This window comes from Eptesicus fuscus, chromosome 10 (assembly GCF_027574615.1).
Source record: "Eptesicus fuscus isolate TK198812 chromosome 10, DD_ASM_mEF_20220401, whole genome shotgun sequence".
Lineage (NCBI taxonomy): Eukaryota > Metazoa > Chordata > Mammalia > Chiroptera > Vespertilionidae > Eptesicus > Eptesicus fuscus.
In genome coordinates, this window is record NC_072482.1 from 6,149,860 (window position 1) to 6,174,344 (window position 24,485).

At 43.3% G+C, this 24,485-nt stretch overlaps 1 protein-coding gene and 1 long non-coding RNA gene across 2 annotated transcripts in view; one reads left to right on the forward strand and one right to left on the reverse strand.

The window, feature by feature from the left end:
- The window catches only part of LOC129150435 (uncharacterized), a 47,225-nt gene that overhangs the window by 17,268 nt on the left and 5,472 nt on the right, over positions 1-24,485 (forward strand). The window contains exon 2 of the long non-coding RNA XR_008557182.1: positions 20,565-20,616. This is a non-coding gene — a long non-coding RNA (uncharacterized LOC129150435). The remainder of the gene's footprint in view (positions 1-20,564; positions 20,617-24,485) is intronic.
- SLC26A8 (solute carrier family 26 member 8) overlaps positions 14,227-24,485 on the reverse strand; it is an 86,316-nt gene continuing 76,057 nt past the window's right edge. Inside the window, exons 17-19 of the mRNA XM_054721734.1 lie at positions 19,568-19,622; positions 19,285-19,469; positions 14,227-15,010 (exon numbers count right to left, since the gene is read on the reverse strand). Of these exons, the coding sequence (XP_054577709.1) occupies positions 14,561-15,010; positions 19,285-19,469; positions 19,568-19,622 (690 nt within the window). The 3' untranslated portion in view covers positions 14,227-14,560. The remainder of the gene's footprint in view (positions 15,011-19,284; positions 19,470-19,567; positions 19,623-24,485) is intronic.

Below are 24,485 nucleotides of genomic sequence, written 5' to 3' on the forward strand. Positions count from 1 at the left end.
TTACAGATGGATACAAGGGAACTTTTGGGGATGGTGGATGTGTTTATGAGAAACATCGATGTGAGAGAGAAACACCCATCAGTTGCCTTCCATATGCACCCTGACTAAAGGATAGAACCCAAAACCTGACCAGGAATCAAACCAGTGACCTTTTGGTGCAGGGAACAATGCTCAATCAGCTGAGCCACACCAGCTAGATTGTGTTCATTATGTTGATTGTGGTCATGGTTTCATGGGCACATCAAATTGGGCCCTTTAAAACTGTATCATTTATTATGTGTCAATTATCCTATCTAATAAAGAGGGAATATGCTAATTGACCATCACACCCTCACAAAGATGGCAGCCCCCACAGCCAATAAGGAGGGAATATGCTAATTGACTGCCATGCCCTCAAAGATGGCGGCACCCACAGCCACAAGATGGCAGTGCCCAGTCCCCTCAACCTCACCAGAGCGGCAGGTGCACGGTACGGCCGGACCCACCTGGGGGTGGGCCCAGCCACTCTGCACGCCTGCCTCCGAAGTCCCCCAGTCCCCTCAGCCCCCAAGCCGCCCAGGGCCAGCCCGAGGTGCAGGCAAACCTCGGATGGCGGCTGCCCAGCTGCCCAGGGCGCCCAAGGCTCAGGTAACCAGGGCCGGGTGAGGCTTGCGCTGCCGACAGTGGCAGCAGCAGAGGTGTGATGGGGCATTGCCTTCCCCTGATCACTGGGTTGCCTCCCACCCCTGAGGGCTCCCGGACTGTGAGAGGGGGCAGGCTGGGCTGAGGGACCCCCCCTCCAGTGAATTTTCATGCACTGGGCCTCTAGTGGCTCAAGAAAGCTATTTTAAAATAAAAACCAACCTGAAGTCCAGGACAAAAAAAAAAAAATCAACCAAACAAACAAACATCCCTTTGGATCAGTATTGATATTAGAAATCTCTGAGGTAAGTTCTTTAAAAAAGAAAGTTGTCAAAAATATTTAATAACCACATGGGCAAGAAAAGGGGAACTTAAGACTATATGTTCATATATCCATACTTACTTCCAGTTTTATAAAGAAGCAGCCATCCGTATTGTTTTGGCATGAAGACCTGGAAGCACACAAAAGAAACTAAGGATAGTGGTTATCTGGGTGGGGTGGGGGAAAGGAATTTGGGAATGGGACTGTGGAATAGGGCTAGGAGCAAGATTTTTCACTGACTGGCTTTTTAAATAGTTTTTATTTTTTGAACTCTAACTACCTTTACTATTTTAAAAGATAATTAAACAATAAAGCAGAACACAGTTCAGGCTGAGAAATAGAAAAGAACAGAAACTATTGAGGAATATGAGATAATGGTGTGTGTGTGTGTGTGTGTGTGTGTGTGTGTGTGTGTGTGTGTGTGTGTGTTGTGTTATAAAATGTGGACTAATGTAAAAAAAGAGTGGAATGCACTGTTCAGGAAAACCTGGTCTCTCTTTCTCCCTCCCACTGTACCTTTTCATTATTAATTTTTGGGTTGTACATATCACATTGTATTATAGTTTATTCTTCTACCCATCTGTCTTGTCCATATTATGAATATCTCAGGGCAAGGACTATCTTGAATGTTTGATCTATGCATGCATGGAGGAGTAAGAGAATAAATGAATGGGCCAGTGACTGAATGAATGAAAATATTCAGATACTGCATGTAGAAAGCTGCTGCTCACGCTCTATTTGAGTAGAGATGAGAGAGTGGTGGGCTGAAATGATTTTTCAAGGCTTCTTTCTTTGACGGTGCTCACAAACAACCTTTTGGAGTCAGTCTGAAACTGAGAGACCTCAGAAATGAGCGATATGTGTTTGATCTTCAAGCTCAAAATCATCCTTCAGCAAATGTGTTCTGAGCACCTACCATATGCTAGAAACTTGAGAAGGTTTACTCAATGAAAGGATAGTCAGACTCGGGATTTTTCTGAATCCCCCAATGGACATTAGGTCGTCAGTAGATGTGGCTCCCCTGCTCATCCTTGGTCCGTTGGGAACCGTGGGTTTATCTGTGCGGGGCTCAGGCAGTCCCATTGAGACTTACATTTATCAAACTAAATAATGTATGAAGCATATTAAGTTTTTTCTCCTTTCTTGCCCCTCCCCTATTTTTCCCTTTAGTGGTTTGGAAATGACATGCTTTGTTTATTTTAGTGGCTACCTTGAAAATATTGCTACACATATTTAATTTGAAATATGGAGTTAATCACCATCTCTATCTTCCTCCTGAAAAATAGAAGGAATGTGGAATGTTTTGTTTCTGCACTGAGACAGTTGTGTTAAAAAAATCTCCAACCGTGCTCATAGATTTGTCTATTTCTCCTCTTATTTCTGTCATTTTGCTTTATGTATTTTGAAACTATGTTAGTAAATGCACACAGAGTTAGGATTGTTCTGTTCTGTTTAATTGACCCCTTTCATTACTGTGCAGTGTGGCCTCTAACCCTTAAGAAATATTTCTTGTCTCACAATCTGCTTTATCTGATGTTAATATTGCCACCCCAGCTTTCTTTGAGTTACTATTTGCTTGGCATTTTCTCCATCCTTCTGCTTTCTACATCATTGCATATTTGTATTTATTTATTTTTAATGATTAATAGATTTATTAAACAATAATACATAGAGTCATCATTGTCAGACTTAATCTGTTAAATGTTCCATCCAATTAGTTTTTCTTTCCTAACTCTGTCCGTTTTAAAAACCTAATGCCAGAAGAGGGGCCCAATTTCAACCAAAACTCCTAAGAGTGAGTTCTTGGGAGTCGGGTCTGAAATTGGGATAGACATGTGCTGATCTTAGGTTGGTCCAATGCGTCAAAGCAGAATCTTCGAGGAGGCTGCGGCTGCGGTCATTGCACAGAAGCAGGCACTCCCTTTTAGCTGGATCTATGGCCAACCTCTGGCTTGCGCTTGCAGGTTTCCAGAGCTCGGTAGGGGCAGGGTGGCCAGGCGCCAGGGCTGGTACTTAGGGAAGGACATCTTGGGAACCTGGCGCACAACTGCCTGCGTATTTATATTTACAATGTGGCTCTCATAAATGGTATATATACAATTGGATTAAAAAAAACCTTCATTCAGAAAAATATCTTTTCATTGGAATGCTTAGTCTAGTTATTGATATAGCTGAGTTTAAGACTGCCATCTTGGTATTTCTTTCCTGTTTGTCCCATATGTTCTACCACTTTTGGGTTATCAAGGGTTTTTATTATTCCATTAATTTCCTCTATAATTTTTTTCTCTATTAATTTTTAAATTATGCCTTTAAACTATTATTTTAGTTGTTTCCCCAGATATTATAATATGCATCTTTGACTTATTTTAATCTACCTTAAATTAGTTCTTTACCACTTGATGAATAACTTAACTCCATTTACCACTATCTTGTCTTTCATATTTTTGTAGTCATATAACATATCTTTACATATGTTATAAAGTGCCCGAGATAGCTATTATTGTTGCTTTAAGTAATCACAGTCAATGTTCTTTTATATGGATCCACATATTTAACCTTTCCATTGTTCTTCATTCCTTTGTGCAGTCCTCAGCTTCCCTCTGGAGTAGTTTTCCTTCACCCTGAAGAACTTTCTTTAACATTTCTCATAGAGTGAATCCATCTTTTACTCTACTTTCTTAAACGTATGTATAATAGTTATTTTGAAGTTCTTGGCTGCTAACTCCAACAACTCGATCATCTGTGGGACTGCTTCTTTTGTATACTTTTTCTAATTATCAGACTCCTTTCCTGTCTCTTCAAATGTCTTGTACTTTTCTTCTTAATTGTATGATGGATGTTGTGCAAAAAATAAAGATTGAAGTCAATATTATTTCTCCCCAGATAGGACACATACTTCTCATTAGGCAAATAAGGTGAGGAACTAATCGTCTCAATCCTATTAGAAATTGAGCTGGGTTGTGGCTTTGGTTAGACTTAGTCCACCTTTAGTTTCAAATGTCTCAAGATCAGGATCTTTTCCCTTCAAGAAATGGAGAGTATTTGAATCAAGGCTGGACTTGTTACTTACTTTGATCAACAGAATGTGGTTGGTAACACACTGCCTTGGGTGGCCATGCAAGGTCCAGGCATTCTCCTGGAGAGACCACGGGGAGAGAGAGAGAGAGAGAGAGAGAGAGAGAGAGAGAGAGAGAGAAGTGCCTAGCCAGTCTCCAGCTCTTCCTGCCATCCCAGCTGAGGTGTCAGACATGTTGTAAAGCCATCTTCGCTTTCTAGCCCCCATTGAATCTCTAAATGACTGCAGCCTTATGAATGGGCCCAACTAAACACAGCCTAGATTGCAGAACTATGAGCAAATAAATACATGATTACTGTTTTTAGCTGCTAAATTTGGGGGTAGATTGTTATGCAGCAATAGATTATAGAAACACAGAGTATTTGAGATATTCGAATCTTCCAAGAAGTATTTGTTAAATTGTAAGAGATTAGATGGGTAGTTAGATTAGAAGACCCTCATAGTCCTTCCTCACACTGAGATTCTATGATCCCAAGATCATTAATGACCTTGTATTATGCCATTACTTCCTCTATTTCTACTGACAAATGAAGAATTGAATCTAGATGCAATATAGTTAAGTTCTTGGGTGTCTTAGTCCATTTGGGCTGCTATAACAAATTCCACACACTGGGTAGCTTATAGACGGCAGAAATTTATTTCTCACAATTCTGGACACTGAGAAGTCCAAGATCAAAGAATTGGCAGATTTGGTATCTGGTGAGAAACCATTTCTTAGATGGCCATTTTCTTGCTGTGTCCTCATATGGCAGAAGGGAAGAGGGATCTCTCTGAGGATTTTTTCAAGGGCAGTAATCCCATTAATTATTATAAGGGTTACCTAATCATCTTCCAAAGATCCCCACCTTCTAATATCATCACCTTGAGTGTTAGGATCTCAACATATGGATTTGGGAAGGAAACAAACATTCATACCATAGCATTCCAGCCATGACACCTACCTCCCCCCAATTCATGTCCATCTCACATGTCCTCAACTCAAAGGTCTAAGTTTAAAGTCTCATATAAATATCATCTAAATCAGATATGAGTGAGACTCAAGTTGCGTTATATTTAGAGACAGCAACATAGGGTAACCTATTTTGATCTGTCTCCTTTCCAAACTTACTTTTCTGCAGTTCTATCGATTGTATTTAGTTCTTCAAATATAAAAATTATACCCAAAGCCCATTTACTATCCTATATAACAAAAGGGTAATATGCAAATTGACCCTAATAGTGGAATGACCAAGAGTGACTGGTGGCTATGATGTGCACTGACCACCAGGGGGCAGACGCTCAACGCAGAGCTGCCCCCTGGTGGTCAGTGCGCTTCCACAGGGGAAGCATCGCTCAGCCAGAAGCCAGCTCATGGCTGGCCAGCATAGCAGCAGTGGCAGGAGCCTCTTCCACCTCCGCAGCAGTGCTAAGGATGTCCGACATCCCCCAAGGGCTCCTGGGCTTTTAGAGGGATGTCTGACTGCCAGCTTAGGCCCAATCCCCCAGGGTGCGGGCCTAAGCCTCAGTTGGACATCCCCCGAGGGGTCCCGACTGCGAGAGTGCACGAATTTTCATGCACTGGACCTCTAGTAGAATATAAGCTGCTTTGAGGTTTTTATTCAGTAATGGAGAGAAATTTATACTAAGACTTTTACATTTTCAGATCCAGTCTGTACTAGTTTTTCAGTCTTTAGAATTTTCAATTTCTCATTAGAGAGATAAAAGCTTCAATGATGACAATGTTATGAAAAGTGAGCTAACCAACCCAATCATAGCATTTTGTAAAGTTTAAAATTTCTTAGAATTTTGGGTGAACTGTATTTTGGAAGAAAACTTGGCCTTTTAATTGTTACTCACTTTACTAGTTACTATTTACAATCAATTAGCCATTTTTCTTTATTTTATTGCGGTGGAAGAGGCTGGGTGCTATGGGTTTATAGCAGAATATTATTTAAAGATAGACTATAGAGAAACCAAGATGGCGGCATAAGGTAAACACCTATACTGCGGCTTCGCACAACAATTTTAAAACTGCAACTGGAAAACAGAGCGGACATCGTCCAGAACCACCAGAAAGCTGGCTGAGTGGAAATTCTACAACTAGAAGGAAAGAGAAAAGGACACAGACTCAGAGGAACTGTGGAGGTGCAGAGACCCATGCGCGCGGAAAGGGCGGGCGGCTGAATACGCGGCTGGCTTACTCGCAGCGCGCAGAGAGGGTGGACAGCTAATGCGCGGCTAGCTTTCTCGTTTGGGAGGAAAACAAAACCTCCCGACTGCACTGAAATACAGCTCCGGGTGAAACTTTGGGTATCAGACTCATTTGGGAAGAAACGGGACTTTCTGGCAGTGGGCGAAACTTGAGAGCAGCCTTCTCTCAGAGGTGCACGCAGCTATTGCCGTGGGACACGGAGACACAGGGCCCTCGTAGGGCGGGGCTGACAGGAAACCAAGGCTGTCTGCCCCACCCTGAGACTCCGCCCCATCCAAGCTGAGCACAGAAGCCCTCCCAATGGCTAGCTTTCTCCCTTGGGAGGGGAGCAAAACCTCCCCACTGTACTGAAATCCAGCTCTGGGTGAGACTTTGGGTACCAGACTCATTCAGGGAGAAACTGGACTGTCTGGCAGCGGGAAAATCTTGAGAGCATCCTTCTCTCAGAGGTGTGAGCAGCTATTGCCGTGGGACATGGAGACACAGGGCCCTCGTAGGGTGGGACTGACAGGAAACCAAGGCTGTCTGCTCCACTCTGAGACTCCACCCCATCCAAGCTGAGCACAGAAGCCCTACCAGCGGAGACACTGCTGATCCTCACAGCCAATTGGCCTAGAGGTCAACTCCCCACAGTAATACCAACAACAATAAAGGCTTAACTACAACAAGACTGCACATACAGCCCACAAAAGGGCTGCACCAAGAGTGTCCACCTCAGATAACTGGGGAGGCTGAGCTACTGGGCCCTGCTAGGACACCTAGCACACAAAGCAACTCCATCAACTCAGGGAAGCAACTAAAATGCGGAGACAAAGAGGCAGGCCACAAATGAAGGAAATGGAGGAAAGCAAAAGACTGGATATAGAGTTCAAAACCACAGTTATAAGGTTTTTCAAGAATTTCCTAGAAAAGGCCGATAAATTTAACGAGACCCTCGAGGATATGAAAAAGGATCAACTGGAAATTAAGCATACACTGACTGAAATAAAAAATATTATACAGAGAGCTAAAAGCAGACAAGAGGATTGCAAGAATCAAGTCAAAGATTTGGAATACCAAGAAGCAAAAAAACACTCCTTCGGAAAAGCAAAAAGAAAAAAGAATCGAAAAAGCTGAAGACAGTGTAAGAAGCCTCTGGGACAACTTCAAGCGTAACAACATCAGAATTATGGGGGTCCCAGAAGAAGAAAGAGAGCAAGATACTGAAAACCTATTTGAATAAATAGTGACAGAAAACTTCCCCCACCTGGTGAAAGAAATAGACTTACAAGTCCAGGAAGCACACACAACCCCAAACAAAAGGAATCCAAAGAGGACCACACCAAGATACATCATAATTAAAATGCCAAGAGCAAAAGACGAAGAGAGAATATTAAAAGCAGCAAGAGAAAAACAGTTAGTTACCTACAAGGGAGCACCCATACGATTGTCAGCTGATTTCTCAACAGAAACTATGCAGGCCAGATGGGAGTGGCAAGAAATATTCAAAGTGATGAACAGCAAGAAACTACAACCAAGACTACTCTACCCAGAAAAGCTATCATTCAGAATGGAAGGTCAGATAAAGAGCTTCACAGATAAGAAAAAGCTAAAGGAGTTCATCACCGCTAAACCAGAATTATATGAAATGCTGAAAGGTATTCTTTAAGAAGAGGAAGAAGAAGAAAAAGATGAAGATAAAAATTATGAACAACAAATACATATCTATCAACAAGTGAATTTAAAAACCAAGGGAATAAAAAATCTGATGAACAGTATTAACTGGTGAATATAATATAATCAGGGGCATAGAAAGGGAGTGGACTGACAATTCTTGGGGGAAAAGGGGAGTGGGGGTGCGGGAAGAGACTGAACAAAAATCTTACCCCTATGGATGAGGACAGTGTGGGGGGGGGTGGCGTGGTAAGGGCAGAGGGTGGGGTAGGAACCTAGTGGAGGGGAGATATGGGGGGGAAAAAGAGGAACAGTTGTAATAATCTGAACAATAAAGATTTATTAAATTAAAAAAATAATAAAAAAATAAAGATAGACTGTAGTCCAAGCATCAGGTTGGTCTTTCTGAGGTCAAGCACCAAAGCCAGGATTGAGCTATGTTGCAGTTGTAGCAGGAAGGACCAAATTCTAAATTCTACCACTTGCTGCCCAAGTGTCAGAAGCCATTGATTCTGTGCTTGAATACCTTCCTCTGACAGCAATGTGGGAATAGAAGGGAGCTGGAGTGAGAGGGCAGCAGCCCACAAAACTGGGCTCTTCGTGCTCGTTATCATCTCTTGTTTTAAATATGAAGTGTTTTCTTGGTTTTGACACATTTCTGTGCCTGTCCCTGCCACTCTGACAGTTCATTCCTGGGTTGACCTAGTTCCTGGTTGAGCCCTTCATAATTACCCTTAGGCTAATTATCTGCAGGCTCCATCTGGTTGTGTCCCTGGGTGACCAGCTTCTATATTCACCCATGGTTGCCAGTCTTGGTCCACCATTTGGCTCTGCCCTCCTGGCAGTTATTGGAACTTGCTTTAAGCCTAACTCCTACTTATCCTTCAGATGCCAGGTCACGTGTCATTACTATAGGAAGATGGTTTCATGCCTCCTGATGTTTGCCATCACAATTTATCATTATTTTTGCCATCTATTCTGCTAATCTTGTATCTTTAGCACCTGTGATAGTATGTGGCACATAGTAGGAGTTCAAAAAAATTATTGAGTAAGCATGGAGAGGCTTGTGACTTAGACCTCCATTTTTTTTTTTAGCATACAAACTTATCTGAGCCCTAGTTTATGTATATATAAAATAGGGATAGTGCTGTTTTATCTACCCCACAGTTTGGGGTGCTATGTATGTAGCAGGTGACTAGTACATGTTTGTAGAATGAGTGAATGTATGTTTTCTCTGTGATAAGATATATATTAGAGACCCGATGCACCAGTGGGGTCCCTTGGCCTGGCCTGTGGGATTGGGCCAAAACTGGCTCTTTGACATCCCCTCAGGGGTCCCCAATTTCAAGAAGGTTCAGGCCAGGCTGAGGGGCCCCACCGGTGCACGATCAGGGCTGGAGAGGGACACGGGAGGTTGGCCCGTGGGGGAGGGACTGCAGTAGGGCTCCAGGGCATATCTGGCCCATCTCACTCAGTACTGATTGGTCAGACCCCAGTAGCAAGCTAACCTACCAGCCGGAGCATCTGCCCCCTGGTGGTCAGTGCACATCAGAGACTGGTCGACCAGTCGACTCTCTGCCCCCTGGTGGTCAGTACACATCATAGCGAATGGTTGAGCCACCTTAGCATATCATTAGCATATTACGCTTTGAATGGTTGAACAGACGACTGGATGACCAGATGACCGGACACATAGCATATTAGGCTTTTATTATATAGGATATATATTTTAGTTTATTATTGACAGTATTACAGATGCCCTGAGACACCTATCCTATATAATAAAAGGCTAATATGCAAATCGACCGAACGGCAGAATGACAGGTCGCTATGACACGCACTGACCGCCAGGGGGTATATGCTCCACGCAGGAGCTGCCCCTGATGGTCAGTGCACTCCCATGGGGAGCGCTGCTCAGCCAGAAGCCGGGCTCATGGTTGGTGAACACAGTGGTGGTGGCGGGAGCCTTTCCTGCCTCTGCTGCAGTGCTAAAGACCCCTTGGGGGATGTCCAACTGCTGGCTTAGGCCCGTTCCCCAAGGGATTTGGCCTAAGTTGGACATCCCTGAGAGGTCCTGAACTGTGAGAGGGTGCAGGCTGGACTGAGGAACTCCCTACCCCACCCCCCACCCCCCAGTGCATGAATGTCATGCCCCGGGCCTCTAGTATATATATTTTTAATTAATATTTATTGCTGAGATTCTTACAGATGTCCCTCTTCTCCCCCCCCCCCCCCCCGTCCTCCCCCAACTCCCCTCCACCAGGTTCCTAGCCCATCTCAGGACCTCACCACCCTATTGTCTGTGTCAATAGGTAATGCATACATGCATATAAGATCTTTGTCTAATATCTTCCTGCACCCTCCCACACCCCCTTCCCTCTGAGAATCATCAGTCTGTTCCATTTCCATGCCCCTGATTCTATTCCATTCACCAGTTTATTCTGTTCATCAGATTTTTTATTCATTTGATTTTTAGATTCAATTGTTGATAGATATGTATTTGTTGTCACTTTGTTCATATTTTTTATCTTTACCTTTTTCTTCTTCTTCCTCTTCTTAAAAAATACCCTTCAGCATTTCATCATATAATACTGGTTTGGTGGTAATGAACTCCTTTAGCTTTTTCTTGTCTATAAAGCTCGTTGTCTAACCTTCAATTCTAAATGATAGCTTTGCTGGGTAGAGTAGTCTTGGTTGTAGGTTCTTGCTATTCATTACTTTGTATATTTCTTGCCACTCCCATCTGGCCTGCATAGTTTCTGTTGAGAAATCAGCTGACAGTTGTATGGGCACTCCCTTGTAGGTAACTAACTGTTTTTCTCTTGCTGCTTTTAAGATTCTCTCTTTGTCTTTTGCCCTTGGCATTTTAATTATGATGTGTCTTGGTGTGGTCCTCTTTGGATTCCTCTTGTTTGGGGTTCTCTGCGCTTCCTGGACTTGTAAGTCTATTTCTTTCACCAGGTAGGGGAAGTTTTCTGTCATTATTTCTTCAAATAGGTTTTCAATCTCTCTCTCTCTCTCTCTCTCTCTTCTGGCACCCCCATAATTTAGATGTTGGTATGCTTGAAGTTGTCTCAGAGGCTCCTAACACTATCTTCATATTTTTTAATTCTTTTTCCTTTTTGCTCTCCTGGTTGGGTGTTTTTTGCTACCTCATATTTCAAATCATTGATTTGACTCTCGGGATCCTCTAGTCTACTTTTGAATCCCTGTATATTATTCTTTATTTCAGACAGTGTATGCTTAATTTATGACTGATCCTTTTCCATTTTTTATTTTTTTTGGCATTCTCACTAAGATCCTTGAAAGTCTCACTAAGTTCCACTGAGGTTTCTAGAAGATTCTTGACTAACCTTATAACTGTGGTTTGAACTCTATATCCTGTAGTTTGCTTTCTTCCATTTCTTTCATTTGTGACTTGTTTGTCTTCACATTTTGGCTGCTTCCCTGTGTTTGCCTCTATGTATCGGGTAGCTGCTAAATCTCCTTGAGTTGATAGAGTGGCCTTATGTAGTAGGTGTCCTATTGAGCCCAGTGGTTCAGCCTCCCCAATCACCTGACGTAGACACTCGTGGTGTACCCCTTTGTGGGCTGTGTGCACAGTTTGTAGTAGTTGAGCCTTGATTGCTGTTGGTGTCACTGGGAGGAATTGACCTCCAGGCCAATTGGCTGTGGGGACCAGCTGCGACTACAGTAGGAGAGCTGCTGTGCAGGAGACACCCCTATGGAGCAGGACTTGCTTCAGTGGGGCTTTGGTGCTCACTGAGTCTGCCCCTTGAGTGTGTTGCTTATGGATGTAAAGAGTTGTAATCTGGTATGGTCTCACACTGACCACTGGGTACACTGGCTCTTGGGTCTCCAGGGAGGTGCAGAGTCAGCCACTGCCTGGGGCCACCCAGCAGGAGCTACAGAGAGATCTGCAGATTCTTCCTCTTTGTTTGGGGTTTGGACGTGCCCAGATGAGGCCCAGCTGGGAAGTCAGGCTGGTACTGGTGCTGGGTCTTGGGCCTTTTATTGATAGGTTTGGTGCTCCCTGACCCAGCTGCAGTTTGACAGATTTTTAGCCTGAGAAAGGACAGGCCATTCATATGCAAAAGCCACTGTGCATAGCTTGGGTGGGGTTGTAAACTGGATGAGGCAGGATCTTAGGGAATCACCAGGGTGGAGCAAACAGAAATGGCCGTCAGTCAGCCCTGCACTGAGGAGGTCCCAGCACAAGAACAATGACGACTGTGAGTACCTCCATCTGGAAGAAAGCCACCCCCGAGTTCCTGCCCCAATGCCAGACAGTCCAGTTTCTCCCCATATGTGTCTGTGTCCCCCAGAGCCTCACCCTGGTGCTGGAGCTCAGAGGAAGCAGGACCTTGTAAGTTCAGTTCATTTTAAGAGGAACAGCTGGGTCTCTAGCAGCCTCTGTGTCACTGAGCCCCAATCCACATGGTTTTTACAGTCTGTAGTTCTTACTGCCCCTAGGGACTTCTTTCCCCAGCTCTGAAACCTGGGCTGAGGGTCTGGTGTGGGGCTGGGACCTCTTGCTCTTCCGTGTGGCCTCCACACAGGTGATCTCTCTCCCGATTAAAAAAGTGGCACACCCAGGTGCCAGACCAGCCCATTCCGCGCCTCCGCACCTCCTACCAGTCTCAGTGTGCTTTCTTCTTTACTTTTCTAGTTGTAGTACTTGGATTCAGCCAGCTTTCTGGTGGTTCTGGATGACAGTTGTTCTGTATTTTAGTTGTAATTTTGATGTTGTTGTGGGAGGCAGCAAGTACAGGAGTTTACCTATGCCACCATCTTGGTTCTCTCCGAGACACCTATATTGTAATAAGGATTTCTTTAATCTAACAGAAGAGAGAAATTGACTGCCTGAGCAAGAGGAATCTTGTTTATTTAGTGTAAAATAAAATTCAGGATTCCACATACCTTTGTCCAGGGGTCAATATTTCTCTTCTGGTTATAACTTAATACTAGATTTTTTGTTGTTGTTAATCCTCACCCGAGGATATTTTTCCATTGATTTTCAGGGAGAGTAAAAAGAGAGGGAAAAACAGAGAGAAACATCAATGTGAGAGAAACACATTGATTGGTTGCCTCCTGCATGAGCCCTGACCAGGGCTCAGGCCAGGGAGGAGCCTGCAACCGAGGTATATGCCCTTGACCAGAATCGAACCCGGGATCCTTCCTTCCACAGGCTGATGCTTTATCTGCTGAGCCAAACCAGCTAGGGCGATACTAGATTTTTTTTAACGGAGGAAGGGGAATTTGTTTTTTTTTTGTTTGTTAATCCTCATCAGAGGATGTTTTTTCCATTACTTTTTAGAGAGAGTGGAAGAGGGGGAGAAAGGGAGAGAAAGAGAGAGAGATTGCCTCCTGCACTTGACCCAACCATTGTGGGGGATCAAACCTGCAATCCAGGTACATGCTCTTGACCAGGAATCAAACCTGAAACCCTTTGGTACACAGGCCAAGGCTCTATCCACTGAGCCACACCAGTCAGGGCTTTTGTTTATTGGGAGGGGGATTTTTTAATGAATGCATTTGAACCAAATGTGTAATGATTAATTTTTCCAATTCCTAAGGGGTTTGTATCTGTCAGATTATATTTTTTTTAAAGATTTTTAAAAACTGATTTTGAGAGAGAGAGAGAAAGGAGAGGAGGAGGAGAGAGAAACATCCATGTAAGGGCAAAACATTGATCAGCTGCCTCCTGCATGCCCCCTGGTGGGGATCGAACCTGCAACCTGGGCATGTGCCCTGACTGGGAATGGAACTGGCAACATTTTAGTGCACAGGATGACACGCCCAACCAACTGAGCCACACCAGCCAGGGCTGTCACAGATTTTAACTAAGTTTAGTCTACCCAGAGTACAGACTCTAGATCAGCACGCCAACCTTTTGGACCTCACAGACCAACAGTGGTCCACAGACCACCCGTTGGTGACCATTGCTCTAGATTGCATGTACCTTAAGCACCTGTGGGAAAGAAGCAATAGGGACTATGAAGCTGAAGACCAGGGAGAGTTCTACAGAGCTAACATTCTCATCAATTGGTACAGATGCTTGGCCTTCTGAAACAGTGGCAGTGTAAGATACTGACCTTAGAGAGATGGCAAAATGCTTTCAGCCTAACAGATCCTTGTATTGCATGCCTCAGAGGCTGGCCTGGCTTACCCTGCCTCAGTAAAGATACCTTGCATATAAAATACAAATGCTACCCAGTTGTTGTTATTTTCCTAGTTCATCTCTTCTCCACCACATCTACCTACTTCTGGTATTTCTCCTACCCATTTCCTTAGACATACAGCATAGAGAGAAAGGAGAAAATGCAGGAAGGGTCCAAATGTAACTAAAGTTATATATTTTATTTGAGCCTCATTTCTTTGGAGAAAGGGAGTAAGTTAGAGATGATCTGATAAAAACACTAGAAGTGCAGAATGTACAAAGAAGGAAATCTTTCATTAGAATATCTGCTGAAGGTGAATTGAGGTGAGCTGGATAGGGAATTCAGAGACAATTCTTGGTATTTAGCATTGTGATCTGGGAGTGAGATCACACTGAGCAAGGAAGAAAGACAGCAGGTGGAGGAGTCCCAAAGCAAGTACTGCTGGTTTGGAACTACTCTAGGGCTTCTGACCAAGCGACCCTGTCTGGATGGGAGGATTTGTCAAGGGAATCTGACCCTTATTCCCAGTTCATCTCTTAGGGATCATCAGTGTCACTCTCCTGAGATGAATATGGAATCATATGTGGATGCCTCTTGTCCACTGACCGTGTCCTAGGCTGATTCTGAGTTGGGGAGTTGGGAGGCCAGTATTGCTGCCGAGGATAAGTCTGAGGCCTTGGTATGGATTTGGGTGTAGGCTTGGGCTTGAACTCCAGGTCCAGCTCATTCTCAGGTTTGGGTTCAGGTTCCAGTTCAGGCTCAGGCTCAGTTTCCGGCTCCAGCTCAGACTCAGGTTCCAGCTCTGACTCACGCTCCATCTCGAGATCCTGATCCAGCCCATTGTCTGACTCCAGAATGGGCTCCATCTCTAGGTCCAGATCTGAGTCCTCCTCTAGTATGGGCCTTTGCATCCTGGCGTAGCTGGAACTTACATTTTTGTGACCTTCTAAAATACTGCTGCTTGTTTTTGGTCTTCTAGCTGTATCCTGAAATACATATAATTAGATGGGTTAAAATTTCCAATTAAATTCAACTTTTGAATAGTCAAGGAACTTCAGAATATAACGGAACTCTAGGTACCAGAAATCATGAATTCCTGGGAAAGTAGAAAATATTTCTGGCCTAACTCTGCTTTTCATCTTCTTTGCACCCTCTGGTTCCTCAGTTACTCACTAATTTTTAGGCTCAATCAATCCGTAACTCCTGATTTCTCTGGATTTTCTAACTAGCCTGAGTTTCCCAGTCAACCTCTTGGCAGCATTCTGAAACATCCTGTCTCCTTGATATTACTTGTCTTTCCAGCCCCCTATAATCCTTAGCAGGGCATGTAAGGCCCTCGTGACGTGGCCTCTTGTCATCTTCTTTAGCTTCAGCTCCATCTATAGCTCCAACCTTTGCTCTAGCCATAAAACTAACCAAAGACGTCTGACTCCTGCTTACCTTTGCTCATGTGACCCCCTGTGTCTGCGTTGTCCTTCTCCATCTCAGCCACACACACTTATTCAATGCTCCAGATTCATATCAAAGATCACTAACCAGGATCTTAGCTTTGTGTTCCAACTGTGCCTCACTTACACCTCTATCATAGACCAGTAATGTACTGTCTTATTCATTTAAAAATATACCCCCATTAGACTCTAAGCTCCTTGAGGCAGGGCAGGGCCTGGTTCCTGATATGCCAGTCCCAGGCACTCTGCCTGTCATGTAGCAGATGCCTGGTAAGCTTTGGCAGCAGCATTCCACAGAATTAACACCTTTCATCCCTCCCAAAACATTCTTCTCTTCTTCCATATGACATTCTTTCGCTTTTCCTTCCTTCCTTGTTGCTTCTTCTTGGTCTTTCTGTTGTCTTCTCTACTTCTTCTGGACTTCTGAATGTTGGCAAGCCCCAAGGCTTGACCCTGAGACCCTTCTCTTCTCCATCTACGCTGTCCCCACAGGCAATTTAATTTAGTCTCATAATTTTTGTTACAGTAAAACCTCGATAATAACGAACTAATTTGGGCAAGGGGGTGCCCATTAAAGTGGGAAGTCCATTATATACTAAAATAGGTTTTCCCAATGCACATGTTAAAAATTTGACAAAGTAGCCGAAACCGGTTTGGCTCAGTGGATAGAGCGTCGGCCTGCGGACTGAGGGGTCCCCGTTTCGATTCCGGTCAAGGGCATGTGCCTTGGTTGCGGGCACATCCCCAGTGGGTGGTGTGCAGGAGGCGGCTGATCGATGTTTCTCTCTCATCGATGTTTCTGACTCTCTATTCCTCTCCCTTCCTCTCTGTAAAGAATCAATAAAACATATTAAAAAAAAATTTGACAAAGTAGGTTTACCTATTTTTACTTATTTGGACACATTTGTGTAATTAAAATTACTAAGTATGTATGAAAAGTTTAATTTCATAGAAAAATTTTCTATATGTATTACAAATGCACAAGCTGGGCTGTGGTTTAGCACATGTGGGAACTCGCCAACAGCCTTAAAACTGCTGTAGGAAGTCACACCAGGAGATAACAGAACCACTTACTGCGCAATGCAGTGTGACCATGTGCTTTGTTTACCAGAGAGCAGTGACTCTTGGATTTAAATATGTAGACTATAGTTGTAGATATGTCATATTTATGCCAGCAAAATTACTACAGTGTTTTTTCCAACATTTGGCCTATTCACTAAAATTTGTTAAAAATAACAAAAAATAACCTGTTAATTTAACAATAACCAAATCTTGGTTATAAGCATTTTAAAATTAACAGGGTTGCCGAAACCGGTTTGGCTCAGTGGATGGAGCGTCGGTCTGCGGACTGGAAGGTCCCAGGTTCGATTCCGGTCAAGGGCATGTACATTGGTTGCGGGCACATCCCCAGGTGGGGGGTGTGCAGGAGGCAGCTGGTCGATGTCTCTCTCTCATCGATGTTTCTAGCTTTCTATCCCTCTCCCTTCCTCTCTGTGAAAAATCAATAAAATATATTAAAAAAAATAAAATTAACAGGGTGTTAATGTTCACATATGACATATGGACTGGAAATTTTATCTGCTAAATCCAAAGTCCGTTTATCGAGGTCCACAAAATTGAGAGTTTACTGTACTATCTATGTGCTGCTGACTTTTTGGTTAAAACCCTTCCCCTGATCTGCTGGCTCATATATTCATTTCCACTCTTGACATCTCCACTTGGATATTTAATACGCATCTTGAATTTAATACATTTGAATGGAACTTTTCCCCCTTCTAGTCTTCCCTAGTTTAAATGATAGGAAAAATTTGATATAGTCAATACCAAGTCTTAAGTTCTGACAAGCATGTTAACAAACTAGAAAAGTACTTTTAAAAAACATAGTAAATATAAAGTACATCTTAAGCCAACTATCACCACTATTCTTAATAAAGAGACATAAGAAGCTTTTCTCATTAAATTCAGGAGTAAGACAAGATTTGCCATTACCACTTAAGTTGTTCTGGGAAGGTTAGCTAATGCAATAATATGTGAAACTGAAATAATAATTCTAGCAATTGGAAAAGAAGAGATATACACTGAGTGGCCAGATTATTATGATCTCTGAACGCATAATAATCTGGCCACTCAGTGTATATTCTATATAATAAAAGGCTAATATGCAAATTGTCCCCTCGACTAGGAGTTCAACCAGCAGGCAGGCCAGCCAACTGCCCATGTCCCCTCTCCCTGGCCAGGCTGGCCCGACCCCACCCGTGCACGAATTCATGCATGAATTCTAGGCGTGGTGCATGAATTCGTGCACGGGTGGGGTCTCTCAGCCTGGCTGTCTTGCCCAGTCCAGAGGGAGGGACTGTGGGGGGTTGGCTGTGGGAGCACACTGACCACCAGGGGGCAGCCCCTGCATTGAGCATCTGCTCCCTGGGGGTCAGTGTGTGTCATAGCGACCGGTTGACCGGTTGTTCAGTCAACTGGTCGTAACGGTTGCTTAGGGTTTTATATATATATAGATATATACTGAGTGGCCAGATTATTATGGGTTCAGAGATCATAATAATCTGGCCACTCAGTGTATATTATTTGTGGAAAATATTTTTTTGTCTAGAAAACTCAAGAGAATTAATAATGAAACCTTTTGGACTAGTAAAAGATTCACAAAATGGCTAAATAATTTAATAAAAATCAATAGGTTTCCTTTATACCAGCAGTTACCAGTTAGAAAATATAATGAAAAAGATTATTCCTTTTAAATAGCAATAAAAATGTAAAAGAGAGACTATAAAGTACCTAGGATTTGTCTATATGAAGAAAGGCACAAAAATCTTACTATGAATACAGCATTAACAAAGACTAAATGTCGAGGTTGCCCATATAGAGAAATTATGTTCAAATCTAGCTATTGGGGAAAGCTATTCTGGATAGGCAGAGGCACCTAACCTATGAGAATTCTCAGCAATGGTAGGGAAATTCTTGGTAATACATTACTAAGAGGAAGAAAAGGACTATGTTTTACAAGCTTGGCTTTTACTTATTAACATTTTTATAAACACTTGTTACTCCAGTAATTTCTTTTTGTCATAAAAAACTCAAGCATTATTGAAATGTAGTAAGTTGACGAATCGGGGATTTAATTAAAAATAATTTCTACTCATTAAGTGAGATTTTGGTGCCCATCTGTGTTTTAATTTTCTTTTTGGGAGGAAACCTTCGCAGATACTGGTCTGAAAACACTGGGGTAAGCCCAGGTCTTTACTTAGTATTAACAAATGGCTAAATATTTTGGCTTGTATATCATTCTCCTTTGCATTTGGTCAGGTTGAGTAAATTATATTATTCACAATAGAAATATAGCCAAAGTGTTAGACTGGCAGATCTTTACCTCTGTAAGTTCATCAGTTTTACTATTCACCCCAAGGGTGGGGTGGGGAGGATTCTAAAGGCATAGATAGAGATGCTTAAAATATTTAGTTATTGATATGGCATTGGCACTAACCTAGCTTTCGGTAAAAGGGCTCTTGAGGCCTCAGCGGGTTGGGTAACCCTCTCTCCAGTTGGGAAAGGGCCCTGGATGGTATCCAGATGTCATGGCAGTGGGAGAACCTGTGACTCAGGTCCACTGCTAGTTACCAACTGAAAAGGGAGCATTTCAACTTCGCAAAGTCTGGCACAGCCATACTCAGTAAATGTTGAGTATACTCAAAACCCTTTCCTGGACGTGCTCCTCTCTGTCTGATCAGGTGTCTTCCCCTTTTTCTCCCCCCACTTTTCACCCCGACCTCACCCCTCACCCTAGATGTTTCACATCATCCAACCTTATCTGTTTCTGAGTAGGTTTCCTGTATCACTGTCTCAGATTCATCCACGCTTAAATCGGAGGACTCTGGAAACTTCCTTGACAAGGCAAACAGCACAGCATCATGGAGGGTGAGGAACAGTTGGGTCTTGGTGATGCCAGCATCAAAGAATTCATTTCTCTCAAAGGCCTTGACCACAGAAGCTACAAACCAAACCCAGAACACACACAGGGTCAGGCACTGGGGAGGAGAGCACCCAGGGTGCAAAACACAGCCCCCTTAAAAGGTGAAGCATACTCACAGTGAGTCCCTGCAATGAGCACCATAATGTTGGCATTGTGGAAGGCGTTGCACATCTGCAGGGAGGGAGTAAACCAGTGTTAGGGATCCCTACACTCCCTAGGAAAGTTAGCTGGGTTGTAAAGTCCCTTTGGTTATCCCCTTGTCTGGGGTAAATGTACCTTTATATCCAATTCAGCTCGGTAAACATTTGATGGGTAGACTTCTATAAGCTAGGAAGTGTCTAAAGTGCTGAGAATACAAAAGAGAATCAGACCATCTCATGTGGGGTGGGGAGTGAGGAGGAGGGTAGCCCATGGTCTCAAGGGGAAAACAGTTCACTTAAAGGGAGAATGTCAAGACTACTCATCCACAAATGGCACTGGGCAAATAGTGCTTCTACGAACATAGGGATGAATATATTCTTTCTGGTTGGTGTTTTGGGATTCTAAGGATATATTCCTAGAAGTAGGATCACTGGGCCTTGGTGATGCCAGCATCAAAGATGTCATTCTTCTCAAAGGCTCTGACCACAGTTCCATTTTTAATTGTTTGAGGAAACTCCACACTGTTTTCCATAGTGGTTGCACCAGTCTGCATTCCCACCAGCAGTGCACTAAGGTTCCTTTTCCTCCATATCCTCACTGGCATTTGTTGTTGATTTGTTGATGACAGCCATTCTGGCAGGTGTGAGGTGCTACCTCATTGTCATTTTAATTTGCATCTCTCTGATGATTAGTGACTTTGAGCATTTTTTCTTGGCATCTGTACGTCCTCTTTGAAGAAGTGTCTATTTAAGTCCTCTGTCCATTTTTTAAGTGGATTGTTTGCCTTCCTTTTGTTAAGTTGTATGAGTTCTTTATTTTGTGGAAATTAACCCCTTATCAGATGTATCATTGCCAAATATATTCTCCTATACAGTGGGAACCATCATTTTGTTGATGGTTTCTTTTGCTGTTCAGAACCTTTTTATTTTGATGTAGTCCCATTTTTTTTCCCCTTTTGTTTCCTTGCCCTAGGAGATGTATCAGCAAAAATATTGCTACGGGAGGAACCAAGATGGCGGCATAGGTAAGCGCCTGTACTTGCTGTCTCTCACAACCACATCAATACCACAACTAAACGGCAGAACAACCACCACCCAGAACCGCGGAAAGCCTGGCTGAGTGGAAGTTCCACAACTAGAGAGGTGAAGAAGGTGCATTGTGACTGGTAGGAGGTACGGAGGCGCTGAAAGTGCTGGCACCTGGGTGTGCTGCTCTTTTAATCGGGAGGGAGATACAAGCCTCCTCTTGCTCTGAACTCCAGTTCTGGGAGAGACTCTGGGGGACCCAGGCACATATGGGGAGAAACTGGACTGTCTGACATCGGGACAGGAACCCGATGGCAGCATTCTCTTAGAGGGGCTCGCAGCAATAACTGCTCTTGCACAGGGGCACGGGATGCAGAGAACTGAAGAACCAGGGACTTCTCTGGTTCAGGGCTGTTTCAGCCATTGCTGTTTGCTCCCCCTGGTGATTCCCAGAGACCCTACCCCACCCAATTTACAACCCCACCCAAGCTGTGCACATCAGCTTTTGCATATGAATGGCCTGTCCTTTTGCCTAAAACCTGTCCAACTGCAGCTGGGTCAGAGAGCCCCAGAGCTTCCAAAAGAAGACCCAAGGCCCTGCCGACCTTGCTTCACAGCTGGGCCTCGTCTGAGCACGTCCAAACCCCATACAAAGAGGAGGAATCTGCAGATTCTCTCTGTAGCTCCTGCTGGGCTGCCCCAGACAGTGGCTGACCTTGCACCTCCTGGGAGATCCAAGAGCCAGTGTACCCAGTTGTCAGAGAGAGACCATACTGATTACAACTCTTCATAACCATAAGAGTCACATCCATAAGAGACACACTCAAGGGGCAGACTCAGTGAGCACCAAAGCCCCACTGAAGCAAGTCCTGCCTAATAAGGGTGTCTCCTGCGCAATAGATCTTCCAGCGTAGACACAGCTGGTCATCACAGACAATTGGCCTGGAGGTCAATTCCTCCCAGTGACACCAGCAGCAATCAAGGGTTAACTACAACAGGACTGTGCACACAGCCTACAAAAAGGGTGCACCAAGAGCATCCACCTCAGGTGACTGGGGAGGCTGAGCCACTGGGCCCTATAGGACACCTAGCACACAAAGCCACTACATCAACTCAAGGAGACTTAGCAGCAACCCAGTACATAGAAACAAACACAAGGAAGCAGCCAAAATGTGGAGACAAAGAAACAAGTCACAAATGAAAGAAATGAATGAAACCAAAATACGGGGTATGGAGTTAAAAACCACAGTTATAAGGTTACCCAAGACTCTTCTAGAAACCTCCGAGAAATTTAGTGAGACCCTCAAGGATATGAAAAAGGACCAATCAGAAATTAAGTATACACTGACTGATAAAGAATAATATACAGAGATCCAACAGCAGACTAGAGGATCCCAAGAATCAAATCAAAGATATGAAATACGAAGAAGCAAAAAAACACCCAACTGGAAAAGCACAAAGCAAAAAGAATCCAAAAAATATGAAGATAGCGTAAGGAGCCTCTGAGACAACTTCAAGCATACCAACATCTGAATTATGGGGGTGCCAGAAGAAGAGAGAGAGCAAGATATTGAAAAGCTATTTGAGGAAATAATGACAGAAAACTTACCCTACCTGGTGAAAGAAATAGACTTTCAAGTCCAGGAAGCGCAGAGAACCCCAAACAAGAGGAATCCAAAGAGGATCACACCAAAACAAATCATTAAAATGCCAAGGGCAAAAGACAAAGAGAGAATCTTAAAAGCAGCAAGAGAAAAACAGTTAGTTACCTACAAGGGAGTACCCATATGACTGTCAGCTGATTTCTCAACAGAAACTATGCAGGCCAGAAGGGAGTGGCAAGAAATATACAAAGTAATGAATAGCAAGAACCTACAACCAAGATTACTCTACCCAGCAAAGCTATAATTCAGAATTGAAGGTCAGACAATGAACTTCACAGATAAGAAAAAGCTAAAGGAGTTCATTACCACTAAACCAGTATTATATGATGAAATGCTGAAGGGTATTCTTTAAGAAGAGGAAGAAGAAGAAAAAGGTAAAGATAAAAATTATGAACAACAAAGTGACAACAAATACATATCTATCAATAAGTGAATCTAAAAATCAAGTGAAAAAAATCTGATGAACAGAATAAACTGATGAATATAATCAGGGGCATAGAAAGGGGGGGTAGGGGATGTGGGAAGGTGCGGGAAGAGATTGGACAAAAATCTATGGATGAGGACAGTGGCGGGTGTGGGGGCGGGTAAGGGCATGGGGTGGGGTGGGAACCAGGTAGAGGGGAGCTATCGGGGGGAAAAAGAGGAACAACTGTAATAATCTGAACAATAAAGATTTATTAAAAAAATATTGTTACGACAGCCAATCAGTAGATGAGTTCATTAAAAAGCTGTGATACATTTATACAATGAACTACTATGCAGCTATAAAAAAGGAAGGATCTCTTACCCTTCGAGATAGCATGGAAGGACCTGGAGAATATACTAAGTGAAATAAGCCAGTCAGAAAAAGACAAGTATTACATGATCTCACTTATATGTGGAATCTAATGAACAAAATAAAGTGACAAACAAAATAGATGCAGAGACATGGAAACATGCAACAGAATGGCGAATCTCAGAAGGAAGAGGTGCAGGGATGGGTGGGAAAAGGTTAACCAAAGAACATATATGCATAACCCATGGACACAGACAATAGTGTGGTGAAGGTCTGGAGGATGGGGAGCTGGGATCAGGGTGCAGGGGGTCAATGGGGGAAAATAGGGGACATCTGTAATACTTTCAATAATAAAGATAAGCCCGGCCAGCATGGCTCAGTGGTTGAGTATCATCCTACGAACCAGGAGGTCACGGTTTGATTCTCAGTCAGGGCACATGTCTGGATTGCGGGCTTGATCCCCAGTGCGGGCGGGGCATGCAGGAGGAGGCCCATCAATGATTCTCTTTCATCATTGATGTTTCTGTCTCTATCTCTCCCTTCCTCTCTGAAATCAATAAAAATATATTTTAAAAAATAATAATAAAGATAAATTTCAAAAAAAAAAAAGAGAGAGAGAGAGAGAATGTCACATGAGTGCAGTCCTAGGATAGGGACAGGCACAGGTGTGATGGAAACACACCGGACAGTCCTCAAGAACACTAACTATATCTCTGGTGATTGGTGTTGTTTGCATGTGATCCCCTTCTCCATAGAGTTCACTACGCAGGGGAGCAAAACATGGCCGGGAGACGGTCAAATGATACAGTAGGAAATGGAATTCAAGGAGCCTGAGGATCGTATTCAGAGCTGCTCTGCAAAGTTGCATTTGACTTTAGTAAAACATCAGAAATATAGTGGTATCAGATTAATAAGCATCTGACATTGACCTCAACTTTACTTTAGCCAATATATACAGTATGCTCTGGGGCAATGAATAAAGTTCAATACAAAGCAAGTCAATTAAACTTAATACTCTAAGATTAAATAGACCAATCCCGAGCACTGAGTTAAAATGTGAAACCAAAACACAAAACAACTAGTCAGAGCCAGGAAGTGGGCGTTCAGGATGTTTAAACCTGAGCCATCGCCAACAGGGGCAGAGAGAGAGAGAGGGCTGGAAACAGAGATAAGCTGGCTGAAAAAAAGATACTGTACTATGAGACATTGAGCAATAAAACCAACATGGTTAGTTGTGCATCTCCACTGTCCATAGTGTGTAAGAAAGAGAAATGAGAGCTGTCAGAGAAACCAGAGTGGGAGAGAAGTCAGGACCTAGGGACACAGACTTTTTCTTTTAATTGATTTTTTTTTTTTTTTTTTTTTTTAGAGAGAGAGGTAGGGAGAGAGAGAGAAATATCAATTGGCTGCCTCCCACAAGCACCCTGAC